The sequence below is a fragment of the Anopheles gambiae genome, chromosome 2 (genome assembly GCF_943734735.2).
Source record: "Anopheles gambiae chromosome 2, idAnoGambNW_F1_1, whole genome shotgun sequence".
NCBI lineage: Eukaryota > Metazoa > Arthropoda > Insecta > Diptera > Culicidae > Anopheles > Anopheles gambiae.
Window position 1 is genome coordinate 65,073,831 of NC_064601.1, and position 16,688 is coordinate 65,090,518.

A 16,688-nucleotide genomic window follows, 5' to 3' on the forward strand; every position below is an offset into this window, starting at 1 on the left:
AGTTGTTCAGAGCAAAATGACATTTCTCGACTTGACATTTCTCTTCCGGGGGCTCCGGTATAAAAATCGGGGAGGGCTGGTGCGGGGTAAAGAAATTTGTATGCAGAAAGTGACAGATGTCCCCCACAATGTCGCCCAGCAAAAGCGATAAAAATCAACCTTCTAAATACATTATCCTTGTGTACGACGACCGACAGCAGCGGACACGCTACTACAATCTGGCGACGAGGATTTTGGAAATTAACGCAGAAAACAAGGAAAAAAGATGAGGAATATATAATGTTCTCCTAAAGTGAATAAAGTTAAGAGTTTTATACGTGAAAAAGTGTATAATGAAGCTGTAATCGTAATGGACAAGTTTGGAACAATAAGCGGGAAAAAAGTGTGGTTATGTGAAGCGTCGCTTTTGCTAACACACAAAATGTCATCGAACCCATCGTGGAAAGGTTAGAATAATATGGATTATTCTATTGTGAAAAGTTAAAATGAGCAGCATCATTAGGTAAAGCGTCATTCTTACCAACATGAAGTGGCGAAAACTAATAGTTTTCCAGGAAATGTGCGAGAATTGAATTAGAATTCTCCAGGGTTGCTCAAAGGAGGTTGGCGGAAATCAATGGATTTCTCCAGAAGTAGTGCGAGAATTGTTTCAGAATTCTCCATATTTGTGCAAAGGAGGTTGGCGGAAATCATTGGATTTCTCCAGGACTAGAGCGAGAATCGTAAGAGAATTCACCATGGTTTGAAAACGGAAGTTGGCGGAAATCAATGGATTTCTCCAGAAAAAATGCGTGAATTGTAAGAGAATTCTCCATGTTTATTACAGGCGCAAAGAGCTGAAAAAAACAATGGATATTCCCAGTGTTAGAAATCGATAGTAAATTTCTCCATGCTACGGTAATTTCAGGAATGTTCGGGAAGTTTTCTCAGGAAATACAGAGACGATGGATAGAATCTTAGGAGTATGTGGGTTTTGAATTATTAGAGTTGGTAGCACTCGAGAAGAGGAAAGATATTTGTGGTTGCAGATTGATTTAACAGTTGATGTTAAGACTGACCTGGACACCAGTAATTAAGTTTCTGGTTGATGAACACAAGATTTATTTAGTTTTGTGTTTTATTCGTTTTAGTTCTTGTATATGCAAGAAATGCAACCAGTACCAATGTTCCTGTGCGATAAAATCGAAACTGCTAAACTCGTAACAGAATGGAAAATTTGGAAGGAAGCGTTGGAATGCTACTTTGCAGCGTACAACGTAACGGACCAAACGGAGAAAAAAGCAAAACTACTACATCTCGGAGGACCGGCACTACAGCGAGTGTTTAAAAATTTAAAAGACCATGATCATGTGTTTTTGGTTATGTTGGAACCGCGCTGGTATGACCAGGCAGTTGAAAAGTTGGACGAGTTTTTCGGACCGCAGTATCAAGCTACAACGGAGAGACGCAACCTGCAAATGATGAAACAAAAACCAGGTGAACGTTTTGCGGAATATTTGATTCGTTTAAAACAACAGGCATCTCAGTGTGGATTTGACAAGTACAGCATAGAAGTAGCCTCAACACTAGTGATGTGCTGTATGGAGCGCACCCACGACTCCGATCCGACTCCGACTATTGTTAGTTCGATTCCGACTCCGGCAAAATGGAACCACTAGATCCGCCCAGAGTCGGAGTCGTTCGGAGTCGTCCGGGGTCGACCGGAGTCGTGCGGAGTCGCCGACTCCGAACGACTCCGAACGACTCCGGATGACTCCGACTCTGGGCGACTCCGGGCGACTCCGTACGGCTCTGGACGATTCCGAACGACTCCGGATATTGCAGCGCGGACCTATCTTCCGGAGTCGATTCCGAATTTATCGGAGTCGGATCGGAGTCGACTCCGGATTTTTGCCAACTTTACCCATCACTACTCAACACTGCGGTACATTCAACTTAACAGATGCAGTAGTTGAAGGATGTTCTTCCAATGAAGTCCGACGGAAAATTTTGCAGAAAAATTTGGAGTTTTCGCAAATCGAAGACATGGGAGTTGCGCAAGAGAGCATAGAGAATCAAATAGCTGAAATGGCAGCTGGACCATCATCTGAAAAAGTGTTTAAAATCGAACACGGCGGAAGAAAAGGAAATCCCAGAGCGGAATACAAAGGATCCAGACAAGTTGAAAACAGGTGTACTGAAAAGGCTTGTTTCAATTGCGGACGTGTAGGACACTTTGCGGCATCTTTCAATTGCCCTGCTCGCGGGAAGGAATGTAGAAATTGTAAGAAACTTGGTCATTTTGAACAAATGTGCCGAAAGTTTATGGAGAAGGGTTCAACTAAACGTCAAATAAGAGCAATTGACGAATCATTAGAGGCAAAACAACCGAAAACTGAGGAGGAAACAAATGGTTCGAAAGTGTATTATGCATTCTATTCAGGGAATGAGTCAAACGTAATATCTTGTATGCTTGGAGGAGTTTCTCTTGAAATGATGGTCGATTCAGGCGCTGATGCCAATTTAATTCCTGGTGAAATGTGGGAGGAATTAAAAAATCGGAACATAGCGGTAGTTTCATCAACGAAAGGAAGTTCGAAGATCTTGAGGGCATACGGAAGCCAAAAACCACTCATAATATTAGGCACTTTTGTTGCGGAGGTTGCTGTAGGGGGCCAACGCATTCAAGCGGAGTTTTTTGTGGTAGAAAAAGGACAACGTTGCTTACTGGGTGACAAGACGGCTAAGCAACTAGGTATTTTGAAAGTCGGGCTAGACATAAACAGAGTGCAAGTAGATCCGTTTCCAAAAATGAAGGGCATAACAGCAAAAATCAAGATGAACCCAAGGTGTGTTTATTAAGGAGGTGAATTGTTAGCGCGTTTTCCGGGCGCCATCATTGAGTATTGTTATGTCAAATCGCATACAATTTTCTATACCCCCCTCCAGCCCTCCCCGATTTTAATACCGGAGCATCCAGTATTGTTATGTCAAGTCGTGAAATGTCAATTTGCTCTGAAGCACTTCACCTCCTAATATCCATACACCTTGAGATGAACCCACAGATCATCCCGGTCTATCAGCCGATGCGACGAATTCCTTTGGAGGAGTCAGTAGATCGGAAGTTAGATGGATTGTTAAAAAGGGATATAATCGAGATAAAGACATGCCCGACGACATGGGTTTCGCAATTGGTCGTAGTGGGAAAGTCAAACGGAGAGCCTCGTTTGTGTCTTGACCTCAGAAGAGTCAATGAAGCGGTATTAAGGGAACATCATCCAATGCCTTCGGTGGACGATTTTTTAGCGAAATTAGGACGCGGACAGCTGTGGAGTAAACTTGATATTAAGGAAGCATTTCTTCAGATCGAATTAGACGAGGATTCGCGAGACGTGACAACTTTCATAACCCGACGAGGGTTGTACCGTTTCAAGCGGCTGCCGTTCGGTTTGGTAACTGCTCCAGAGTTATTTCAAAAGGCGATGGATGAGACTCTATCTGGTTGCGAAGGAACAATTTGGTATCTCGATGACGTGCTAATTGAAGGTCAAAATTTGCAGGAGCATGATGAACGGTTGAATAAGGTAATGGAATGTTTGAATTGAATTGAATGTAACAAATTTATTGAATAAATGGTTCTTTTCTATGCAGGTTCTTAGTCGATTAAACAACCGTGGAATAGAATTGAACAGGGAGAAATGCCAAATGCGAGTATCGGAGATAGAATTTTTAGGACACAGTCTTAATCAAGTGGGAATTATGCCATCAAGAAACAAAATTCAAACTATTCTATCGTTCCGTGAACCGCGATGTGAAACAGAAGTTCGTAGTTTTCTTGGGTTGGCAAATTACATGAATAAGTTCGTACCGATGCTAGCCACCCTCGATGAACCCTTACGGCTATTGCTACATAAGGACACCAGATTTGGATGGACAGAAGAACACGCAAAAGCATTCAATGCCATAAAGAAAGCAATGGGGAATATTGATAACTTGGGATTTTATAAAGTCGAGGACCGAACTGCCATAATGACCGACGCTAGTCCGCATGGATTGGGCGCTATCCTTATTCAGTTCGATAATAGTGACAAACATCGTGTTATCAGCTTCGCTTCCAAAGCATTAACGGACACAGAACATCGTTACTGTCAGACTGAAAAGGAAGCACTAGGTATTGTTTGGGGCGTTGAACGTTTCCAATATTATTTACTAGGAAAAGAATTTGACATATTCACGGATTGTAAGGCATTAAGCTATCTCTTCTCGAAAAGATCAAAACCGTGTGCGCGCATAGAAAGATGGGTATTGCGTTTACAAGCATTCGACTATAGGATCGTGTTTATGTCAGGGAAAGATAATGTAACTGATGCATTATCTTGGCTTCCAGTACAAAATGCGACACCTATCGATCCATCAGAAGAAATATTCGTAAGAGAAGTGGCTACTCATGCGACAAATTCTTCAGCGTTGAACTGGCGTGATATAGAAACAGAAAGTAGACAAGACGTAGAAATTCAAGAAGTATTAACGTTATTGAACACGGGAAAAACACAAGAGATACCTATCGAGTACCGTGTGATTGCCAATGAATTATGTGAGCTAGGAGGAGTTCTTCTTAGAGGAGATCGGATTGTCGTACCATTGGCTTTAGGGGATACCCAAGTGCCACAAATCCACTAAACGACCACTAAACGGCTTCTAAACGACTCAAGTTAAACGGAATATAGAAAGACTTCATTTAGCAGACGGCAAACGACTCATGCATTCTAAAAATAGCAAAAAAGCTGGTGGCGCTCTCTGTTGGTGGGATACCCCAACCAGTTGAGCTTCATCGCTTGGAGGAGAGCTTTCTCATTTCCTCTGTACTGTTGTACGGTTTCGCATTGAAGTTATGCATCGCTAGAACTAGAACGACGATACGATTGTTTAAATACTAAACTCCAACCGAAACCACCAGTACTGAAGCAAGTGAGATTTGAGTAATGATCGTTGGTGTTGATACCCACGTATCTGACCACACGACCATTCATATAGATTTTTGCTCAGAAAGTTAGAAGGCTATATAGGTCATGATAAGATGAAACTTGTCGAAACACATTGCAAGAAAAGGATAGCAATATTATGATGAGTTGTAATACGCCATCTATTGATCAAACCAATGAAGCTGTGGAGCTTTCATTTTTTTTCTATGGATATTTAATTTTGCAGTCGTTTAAGCTGAATCTGTGGCGCTTGTGTAATGTGCTGAAAACGGGCCATGAGGGACACCCAGGCATCACTATGATGAAAAATCATCTAAGATCTCATGTTTGGTGGCCAAAGATGGATGGACAGGTGGAACAATTTGTTAAGAATTGCTGAGGCTGTACACTTGTAGGGGCACCAGCACCTCCGGAACCCTTACAACGAAGTAAATTACCTGTTTCTCCTTGGCACACAATTGCCTTAGATTATCTCGGTCCTCTTCCAGAAGGACAACATCTCCTAGTAGTAATCGATTGCTACAGCCGATTCATGGAAGTGTGTGTGTTGGCTAAGAGAATACGGAAAACGAACAAACTTGATACGGAGTTCAGTAACGAAGAATTTATCGTCCGTCATAAGACAGGTACAGACACAATTATTAAATCAAAGGAAACAGGGAAAGAATACAGGAGAAGCTCCGCACATCTCAAAAAGATAAATGAAGCTTCTTCAAGCGGATTATTGCGGACAGATTCATCTGCAGATAACATTCTTGGTTCGAGTAGCATTTCGCCTAAGACGTTATCAGAGCCTGGTTCATCCAAACGGGTGGTCCAACTTCCAGTAAGACATCGTGACTACATATCATATTAGCTCTTTCGCTATGATACATTTACCGTTATAAATGTTACACCTAAAGGACAAATAAAGGGCAACATGGAATTTCCACATTATAATTATACACAAATAAAAATTTATAAAAAGGAGGGGATTGTAGCATATTACTTTATGTATACACCTTTGGCGTTTACATTGACCTTATGAAATTGTTAATTGGGTTGTCGAACCCCGAGATACACACACGGACGAGACGCACGAAGACACGACTGACAAGATTATTCATGTACGACGACCGACAGCAGCGGACACGCTACTACACTATCCAGTCTGCCAACATCGTACGACGGTTTGATCGTTGCGTTGGAGAGTAGGCCGGATGCTGACCTTACAGTGGATTTCGTAAATGGAAAACTGCTTGACGAAGGACGACGTCGTGCGGATGGTTCGGATGAGGAGAAGGCGCTACTGTCTGGCAGAGACAGGAACAAACGTGAAAAGAACAAACGAAAGCAGTGTCACTATTGTAAGAACGATGGACACATCCGTAAAGAATGTCGTACATTAATGGCCGATAAAAGAAACAACACATCCACAACTAACCGAAACGCAAATTGTGCAGTCAATAGCGAAGACTTGTGTCTGTTTACCGGAAAAACACCGGAAAAACGATTGTGGTGTTTTAATTCAGGAGCAACTGCCCACATGACAAGCGATGCGTCCATTCTGGTAAATATTGATGAAACGAAAAGATCGGCGATTTCGTCGCCCGACGTTATCTATCAAATCCCATTTAAAAATTTGACAGGCCGTCCGATAAAATCGCATACGAAAAAGCGTTGCAACCGCCCTAAGGCTCGTGGCAACGCTCATCGGATGCGATTTTATCGGACGAGATTTATATGGGATTTGACAGATAACGTCGGACGTGCGATTTCGTACGGGGGCCGCGCACCAGCCGCACCGAGCCCTGCCCCTGCCTGCCGAGAGCTCCTGCTCGATCGGCTCGCTAACACACTCTCATTGTGCGCTCGGCACACACTAAGCCTTGCGCTGCTTAGTGTGTGCGACAATGTGCGTGACACACTGTCGTCCTCCTGGACGTTGACCGGTGGCAGCGCAACTGCCACGGCAAGTCCAGGGGTCGGCACGGCTGCCCACAACATCCATTATTGTAGATTTAAGATTAGATTATAGATTAGATTAGATTAGATTAGATTAAAGCATATTATAGCATGTAGCTGTACGGAGAGAAATGAGAAATAAAACCCGGCACTTCTCGTTGAGCCTTGCAAGTGAATGGATGGTGTGGTTATAACAGTTGGCGACAAGGCGGTCAATACATTAAAAAACGAATCGATAATGACTACATTTAATATCGAGCCGTTTGTGCACGAGACTTGGCAAAGATGGGTGAAGCGGTTTGCTGGTGCTGCTAAAGTGTTCAAAGTGGATCAAGCAGACATGCAGCAGACGCTCCTGCATTACATGGGTAGTGAGACTTACAACGTGCTGTGTGACTTACTCTCGCCGGACGAATCGGAGGCGAAAACGTACGACCAGATCGTCAGCGCGTTAGACGATCATTTCGACCCCAAACCATTGGAAATGGTAGAGCTGTGAAAGTTCCGACAAGGCACACAAAAGGAAGCAGAAAGCATCACCGAGTTCGTGGCGGCGTTACAACGTGAAGCGAAAAACTGTGCGTTTGGTGATTATTTACAGAAAGGGCTGCGAAACCAATTTGTGTTCGGTTACGTGACAAAATGATACGCGCGACGTTACAAGGCGAAAAAGACTTAACGTCCGAGAAAGCAAAGCAAATCGCATTCTCGATGGAAACAGTCAACGACGGTGTCGAAATTTTAGCCCAACGGGCTCAGTCAGTTAACTTTATGGAATGATATCCAGCGCCAAGAATCAAGCGGTATTGTTTCCGATGCGGCAGTTCATCCCACTTAGCGAATAAATGCGAACACAAAATGAAAGTGTGTGCGTTATGTAAGAAGGTCGGTCATTTACAACGCGTGTGTTTCAAAATGGGAAAAGCACATGGGATGAACAATAAGAAACGAGTGAGTAGGACAGCAAATCTCGTGGAGCAATGCTAGGATAGTGACAGTCAGGATAAAGAAGAGGATCAAATTCATAAAATAGATATCTTCCAAGTAGATAATGTGAAAGACAGCAAAAAAAATTTTGTGAACGTACAAATTGGAAAATCACCAATTAAGTTCGAGGTAGACGGTGGTTCACCAGTTACTCTAATTAACGAACACGACAAAGAGAAATATCTTTAAAATATCAAGCTCGTACAAACAGACGTAGAACTGAGAAGTTATTGCGGTGGGAATATTTCTGTCGCAGGAATGGCTGATGTGTAAATCAAGTCAAAAGAAGGAATAAAGAAACTACGATTGTTCATGGGGGCAATAAGCAACCATTGTTGGGTCGCGAATGGATGAGAGCTTTAAATTACGATTGGAATAAAATCTTGCATGGTAAACAGTACACAGTGGATAAAATTATTGAATCATCGAATACCCAAAATGGTTTAAAAGCAATATTAGACGAATTTCCTGCAGTATTTTTGGACGCAATAGGAAAAATAGAAGGTGTCAAAGCATCTTTGCATTTGAAAAATGGGACAAACCCAACGTTTCTTAAAGCGAAGAGGCCGCCTCTTCAATTTTCTATTCGAGATACAGTGGAAGAGGAATTAAAGAACATGGTGGATAAAGGCATTGTTTACGTTTTTTGTTATTGTTGCGTTTTGACAGCTAGGGCTACGTTCATCCAGCATATTGTGTGCGTATTTTCACTGGGTGAAGCGTTAGCGTTCGTTTGAATTGTCTATGTATTAGTGTTAGGTCCGTTAGGCTAAGAACAAAATTGTCAACCATTGTCTTAAAAGGATTCGTAATATACTGACGCGTACGCCAAACGGTCACCTTTAAACCCTAAGCATTTTTCACTTCACTTTAACATAAAATATCACAACGTAGGGCCGATCACGAACATTTGGTGCCGTGACCAGGATTGGTGTATTGTGAAGTGAAATTGTTGCTCGTTTTTTGTGATTTTGCTGCGTGTAAAAATCTGTTGACTTTACGTTTTTTCGTCACCGACCATAGACAACGAACAGTTTCTTTCGAAATTCGTTGTCCAGTGCTTGTTGCGTGTTGTGACTTGATTGTTGAACATTGTGTAATTGTTTGATTGGTGTGATAATTGATCATACGCACGGACAGAACATTTGTGAATTTGTGTTTCGTGTTCAGTGTCCTGTGTTTTTAGCGCCATCGTTCCATCTGCCATTACGAGACTGATATGGCTAACGCTGTAAATTTGCTGTCCAGACGGCGAACCCTGGAAGAAAAAAATCAGCGAGTTATAGCATTTGCTGATAATTTTGTGCCTGAGCGGGATGAATTTAGGCTTGGCTTGTTCATCTCCGACACCGAACGTGTTGCAGCAGAGTTCGATACAATGCAGCAGTTGATCGAGGATGGAGCAGCACCCGAAGCGCGCGAAATGGAGAGCCATTTTCGCGCTATGACTGAGGACGCCTTAATGGCCGCGAGGGCCAGCCTACAAGCGTTGTCGCGGCCATCGCATAATGTTATTCCCGCCTCATCGACCATTGCTACATCTGGAGTGAGGCTGCCAACCATTTCTCTTCCAGAATTTGACGGCAATGAGATGCAATGGGCGACATTTCGGGACACTTTTGAAGCACTAATCCACTGCAACGAAGAGGTGCTAACTATCCAAAAGTTCCATTATCTTCGAGCTGCGCTCAAAGGTGAAGCTGCAAAGTTGCTGGAATCGATTCCGTTGTGTGCATCTAACTACAACATTGCCTGGAAATCGTTGGTGGACAGATACGCCAACGAGTATCTACAAAAGAAGCGTCATCTACAGGCAATGTTCAACATCGGCAAGGTGACCAAGGAATCGAACGCATCGTTGCACAGGCTGGTTGACGATTTTGATCGTCACGTTAAGATGCTGCATCAGCTTGGCGAACCAACAGCGCAATGGAGCACCGTGCTAGAATATGTGTTGTGCACCAAGCTTCCCGATGAGACGCTACGGACGTGGGAAAATTATGCTTCCACCCTCAGCAGCCCGAACTACAGCATGCTAATTGAGTTCCTGCAAAGAAAAATGAGAACATTAGAATCGATTTCTATGAACCATCCGGCAACGAGAGAAGCTACTCATCCTAGTTTTGTACGGCGAGCCCCACAGCACCTTTCTTCCTGCTCAACCATGGCGAGCAGTTCAAAAGGGTGCCCGCATTGCCAGCATGATCATGCCTTAAGCAGTTGCTATAAGTTTTGCCGTCTTCCTCTGTCTGAGCGTTTTCAGATAGCTATTGAGAAGAAAGTTTGCCATAATTGCTTAAGAAAAGGTCATTTGGCAAGGAACTGCGCTTCATCGTCCCGGTGCAAACACTGTGGTGAGAGACATCACTCTCTTTTGCATCGTTCGTCTGCAGTCGGTACGGAACCGAAACTCGTGTATGCGGAAGGACAAGAATCTACAGGAAGGAATGATCGTTACCAAGCACAGTCGCTCAACGTTACTAAGCATCCTATTCGATCGGAGGAAGTGTTTTTGCTCACTGTTCGTTTGAGCATAGTTGATGCTGATGGTAAAGAGCATTCGGTACGCGCTTTGCTAGACTGTGCTTCTCAACCCAACCTCATGACAGAGAAACTTGTCAAATTGCTGCAGCTACAACGGTGTCCTTCTAACGTTAAAATATCGGGAGCTGGAAAGATATCTCGTGACGTTCGGGGATCAGTGTTTGCTGAGATACGCTCCAAGAGGCAACCATTCAGCTGTGGTGTTCAGTTCCTGGTAATGGACAAGCTGACATCCAATTTGCCTTCTGAGACTGTAAGTGTCGGTCACTGGTGTATCCCAAAAGGCCTCGAGCTAGCTGATCCCGAATTCAACACATCGCAGCCGGTTGATTTGGTGATAGGTGTCAAACACTACTATTCATTCTTCCCCAGTGCAGCCAGAGTTCATTTGGGTGATGAGTTGCCGCTATTGATTGATAGTGTGTTTGGTTGGATTGTTGCTGGTTCGGCTACGTTACAATGCCCGGAACCACAGGTAACAAGTTCAAACGCTATCTGTATGATGTCGCTGGAAGAGAGCATCGAACGATTCTGGAAGACAGATTCATTAGTGATGAAGGATGGCTACTCGCCTGAGGAACGAAGATGCGAGCAGATATGATACAACGGCGAGAAATGAGACTGGGCGTTATATCGTACGCTTACCCCGTCATCCCGATTTCGGCATCAGACTGGGTGCTTCCAAGGTAAGCGCAGTACGAAGATATGATCTGTTGGAGAGGAGGTTCGCTAAAAATTCCAAGTTGAAGGAAGAGTACCATGCGTTTATGAAGGAGTATCTTGAGCTCGGGCACATGAGTTTAGTTCGGGATGGAGATGCAGTACCTGCGGAGTCGTATTATTTGCCACATCATCCTGTGTTCAAGGAGTCTAGCACCACAACGAAAATCAGGGTCGTGTTCGACGGTTCTTCTAAAACCACCAGCGGGTACTCGTTGAATGATGCTTTGTGCGTGGGACCAGTGGTGCAGGACGACTTGCTAGATCAGCTTTTGCGGTTCCGCACGTATAAGGTGGCATTAGTTGGCGATATAGCAAAAATGTACCGCCAAATACTTCTTCATCCTGACGATCGACCGTTGGTGCGAATCTTGTTTCGCTTCGAGCCGCAGCAGCCGGTGCAGACCTACCAGCTGAATACTGTAACGTATGGTCTCGCACCTTCCTCCTTTCTCGCTACGCGCGCTCTTATTCAGCTGGCTGATGATGAGGGTAATGCATACCCACGAGCGGACCCCGCTCTACGAAAGAATTTTTACGTCGACGACTTCATCGGTGGAGCCCAATCAGTTGAGGAAGCCACCTGCCTACGAACTGAATTGGCTGAGCTACTACAAAAGGGCGGATTTGAGCTGCGGAAATGGACGTCGAACTGTGTTGATGTGCTGCATGGGCTGGATGAGGCACAGGTTGGAACCACAACCAAAATGAGCTTCGATTCTCACGAAGCCGTGAAGACACTTGGCATCAGTTGGGTTCCACAAGGTGATTGGCTGGTGTTTGAAGGTGTGTGCCAGCCAGACGACGATGTGATCACCAAGCGATCTGTGTTATCTGCCATCGCAAAAATGTACGATCCTTTGGGGATGATAGCGCCGATAATCATCCGTGCTAAGATGATTATGCAGGAGATATGGGTGTCGTCACGTGATTGGGATGAATCGTTGCCAGAAGACATCGTATGCAAGTGGAAGCAATTTCAGAAGGAGATACGATCTCTATCACAATATCGAATGGACAGATTCATACTACTTCCTGAGGCGCGAAACATCGAGCTGCACACTTTTGCTGATGCATCTTCTGCAGCCTATGGTGCTTGCACATATGTGCGGTGTGAAGACGCTGGGCGAGTTCGAGTCATGCTTTTAGCGTCGAAGAGTAAAGTTGCTCCGTTGAAAAATCTGACTATTGCTCGGTTGGAGCTGTGCGCCTGCGTTCTAGCCGCGCACTTGCATCACCGCATAAAAGGTGCCATTGATGTGGCCGTAAATGCATCATATTTTTGGACCGACTCAGCTATCTGCATGCATTGGATCAAGGCGCCACCGAGCACATGGAAAACGTTTGTGGCAAACCGTGTAGCGGAAATCCAGCATTTCACTAGTGGTGCCAAGTGGAGGCACGTAGCTGGAGTTGAAAACCCTGCTGATTTGGTATCGCGTGGGATGGAGGTGTCCGAGTTCAACAACAGTCGAGCGTGGAGGCATGGACCAGCTTGGCTTGAGCATTCGCAGGATGCTTGGCCCATGCCCAATCCACAAAGCATTCCTGAAGTGGCAGAGCAAGAGAGGAAGGAGTTAATTTCGGCAGTTACCGTATGCCACAACGAATTGTTTCTGTATTGGTCATCTTATACTCGCCTGGTGAACGTTGTCAGCTATTGCATGCGATTCATTGCCATGCTCCCTCATCTAAGGCAATTAAGAGGAAGAAGAGTTTTACGATCCTCCGAGGGGAATGCGCAACTGAAGGACGTTTCATCTCGTAAAGTTCTCAGCGCTCGGGAGCGAGCAGCAGCAGTTAATGCCTTAACACGCCTTGCCCAACGTGAGTCTTTTGCTGAGGAGCTACGCGATCTGCAAGGAGGAAAGAGGGTCAAAAAACAATCAGAGCTGAAAAGACTCACCCCGTTTGTGGACGAAAAGGGTATCATCCGGGTGGGTGGACGACTGAATTTGTCACAGCTGCCGTATCAGTCGAAACATCCCGCACTGCTGCCGAAGGGTCATCCATTGGCTCGATTGATTGCTGAGCATGATCACAAGATGCTTCTTCATGGAGGAGGACGGTTGCTGCTGTCAGTCATACGAGAGAAGTTTTGGCCTTTGAACGGAAGAATGTTGGTTAAAAGCGTAGTTCGGAGCTGCATAAAATGTATTCGGTACCAGCCTACTCTTGCAGAGCAGCATACTGGCCAGCTGCCCGCTGCCCGAATTATACCAAGTCGGCCCTTTGCTGTTACCGGGGTCGATTATGCAGGTCCCCTGTACCTAAAACCTGCGCATAGGCGCGCAGCATCGTTGAAAGCGTACCTGTGTGTCTTCGTGTGCTTTGCAACAAAGGCGGTGCATTTGGAGCTAGTGGGAGACCTGTCAACTGACGGTTTTCTCGCGGCTCTACGGAGGTTTACGGCGAGGAGAGGTGTTCCGGATCATCTCCATTCGGACAATGGGAAAAACTTCGAGGGAGCGAGGAATGAGCTACGAGAGCTTTTTGCGACTTTGACGAGTGAAGCTGCGCAGAGTACCATCGCTTCATCGTGCGCGGACCAGGGAATCTCTTGGCACATGATTCCACCGAGAGCTCCTCACTTTGGCGGCCTTTGGGAAGCCGCGGTGAAAAGGGCCAAACGTCATCTGTTCCGTCACCTCGGAAGTACTCGGCTCTCCTTCGAGGGTTACTACACCGTACTGCACCAGATCGAGGCAGCTATGAACTCTCGTCCTCTCTTACCGCTTACGGATGATCCCAATGATTTAGCCGCACTAACACCTTCTCATTTTTTGATAGGCTCCTCATTAACGGCACTTCCGGACCCTGATATGACGATGGCACACACTAATGCACAAGAGCACTTGGCGAAGCTGCAGCTATTGGTGCAGAAGTTTTGGAAACACTGGCAAAAGGAGTACTTGCAGGAGTTGCAAAAGGACCCGCGCGTTGCCAGACAGGCAGATCAAATCCAACCCGGTCGAATGGTTATCCTGATGGACGAGTTGCTGCCTAGTACCCGTTGGCCGTTAGCGCGTGTGATAGAGGTGCACCCCGGTCCGGACGGGCTGGTGCGAGTAGTTACCTTGCGTACGATAAAAGGTTTAATTAAGCGTCCGATAGCCAAAATATGTCCTTTGCCAGTAGAAGAGAGAGGAAATAACACTTTGCCAGCAGCTACGTAACCGAAATGTCCGCATTTGTCGATTTAATGTTTGTGCACCGCGCTTCGTCGTTGTATAAAGAAAACCACGCGGTTTATGTCAGGTCTGAGTTAGTGTTAGTGTTAGTGTTGATGGTACATCAAGGCGAGGAGTATGTTTACGTTTTTTGTTATTGTTGCGTTTTGACAGCTAGGGCTACGTTCATCCAGCATATTGTGTGCGTATTTTCACTGGGTGAAGCGTTAGCGTTCGTTTGAATTGTCTATGTATTAGTGTTAGGTCCGTTAAGCTAAGAACAAAATTGTCAACCATTGTCTTAAAAGGATTCGTAATATACTGACGCGTACGCCAAACGGTCACCTTTAAACCCTAAGCATTTTTCACTGCACTTTAACATAAAATATCACAACGTAGGGCCGATCACGAACAGGCATACTAGTTAAGGTAGAGAGAAGCGAATGGACGACCCCAATAGTCGCAAATAACCAAATCGGCCTTAACCCACTGTAAAGCCACATCAAACCCACGTGGGTTTGTGGTGGTCGATTCAGTCATTAACCAACCAAATTTTAGAACAATTGGAGCTGCCAGTTCCGATCCAATGTATTTATCTTGCCCACCCTTAACCCACCGATTTCAAAAATGCTTTGAGGAAAAGTTTGTACAAGGGTTGGCGAGGGTCAATATGCTGGACAGGATTTTAACTCCTCGATTGATAAAATTCATTCACTTACATCACTACACTGCAACTTCAGCAATATTATTAGTCTATAAACTATGCACTGACCAGCGAAATGGAGAGATCATTCGCAAGTAAACAAAAACACATATACACATATTACACATGAATGTTTTACAACAAACCAACTTAAACACACACGTTTAATTGTTTCCTTTGCACAATTCAATAACATTTTAACACAGGTGAAACATGTTGAGCAAATAAATTGCCCGTGCATAACAACTGACTTCTGTGGCCGTGTGGCTTAATCCACCAAACTGATAGTTTTTTAGCTTTGTTTGATGGAACTGGATTTTTAGTACAAGAAATTGGTGGCGTTTTCGGTATCTTGGTTATTCATATTCATATTCAAATTTATTTGTCTACCTTTTGGTTACACAAATACTTAAATAATACTTATTACCTAATTTCCTAACCTAACAAAAATGAACAACAAATTATCTAAAATTTGAGAAATTTTTTTTTTAGAAAATTAGAATTTAAAATTTAAAAATTAAAAATTAAGGCAGCACGGGATTATGGAGGGTTCTAATGCGGGATCGGAAAGAGGATAAGGGAAGGTTGAAATCAAACATAGAATATACACAGTTAAATCGACGAATTGCACGAAGAAGGGGGTCATTACGGCCCACTGCAGTTCGGCGGGAAGGGATCACTAGGGGAGGGCGGTTTCGAAGAACACGGTTAGGGGCGTAGAAAGGGATAGAAGAAAGAAGGGAAGGAGAATCAATATTACCAAGGAGTAATGCGGCAATAAAGGTGGATTGGGCATGGGAACGGCGGTTTTCCAATAGTTCCAGGCCAAGCTGCCGACACCTGCCCTCGTAAGGAGGTATGGGGGAGGACAATCTACCCAGGATTTTACATATAGCAAACCTGGTGAACGATCGCTGCACCCGCTCGATACGTTCCACGTGGGTTCGAGCTGTAGGGGACCAGACTACTGAGCAGTACTCCAAAATCGATCTGACCAGAGAGCAGAACAGAGTCTTGAGGCACATAGGGTCGGAGAAATCGCAAGCAATTTTCTTTAGGAGACCCAATGTTTTCCGCGCCTGATTGACAACTGAGTCAATGTGGTGGCTGAAGGTGAGGCCTCTGTCAAGCAAGACACCGAGGTCTTTTACGACACAAACACGATTGACTGGTACAGAATTTAGGACGTACGAGTAAGTGATTGGAGACTGCGAACGACTAAACGAAATGACGTTACACTTATCAGGACATAATGTGAGGGAATTACTAGAACACCAAGACGAAAAACGATCAAGAATATTTTGTAGGGAAATGCAATCACTAGGAGACGAAACTGGGAGAAAGATTTTGAGGTCGTCTGCGTAGCAGAGGAAACACTCAGGAGGGAGGGTGGTACGGACATCATTAATAAAAATTATGAACAGCAAAGGACTTAGAACACTACCTTGCGGTACGCCTGCACTACATGAAAAGGGAGTCGAAAACATATTATTAAATTTAACACTATAGGAACGATCACATAGAAAAGAACGTAACCAAGATACAAAAAGATTATTGACGTCAAGTTGTGAAATTTTATTTAGAAGTAAGGAATGAGGAATACGATCAAATGCAGATTTGAAGTCAGTATAAATAGTATCAACTTGTTTAACTGACTCT

The 16,688-nt window shown here is 44.5% G+C and overlaps 1 protein-coding gene across 1 annotated transcript; it reads left to right on the forward strand.

Annotated features, from left to right (window-relative positions):
• Window positions 1–11,051: 11,051 nt before the first annotated feature.
• Window positions 11,052–12,305, forward strand: LOC133395105 (uncharacterized). The gene is made up of 3 exons (XM_061663802.1): window positions 11,052–11,122; window positions 11,362–12,115; window positions 12,243–12,305. The coding sequence occupies exons 1-3, from the start codon at window positions 11,052–11,054 to the stop codon at window positions 12,303–12,305; spliced, it is 888 nt and encodes a 295-aa protein (XP_061519786.1).
• Window positions 12,306–16,688: the final 4,383 nt, after the last annotated feature.

Bases quoted from the DNA above. Each gene is read 5' to 3' on its own strand.
- LOC133395105 (XM_061663802.1), top strand. From the start codon at position 11,052: ATGAGACTGGGCGTTATATCGTACGCTTACCCCGTCATCCCGATTTCG. The intron at 11,123-11,361 runs GTAAGCGCAGTA...TAAAACCACCAG, and splicing joins TCAGACTGGGTGCTTCCAAG to CGGGTACTCGTTGAATGATG. The intron at 12,116-12,242 runs GTATGCAAGTGG...CATCTTCTGCAG, and splicing joins AATCGTTGCCAGAAGACATC to CCTATGGTGCTTGCACATAT.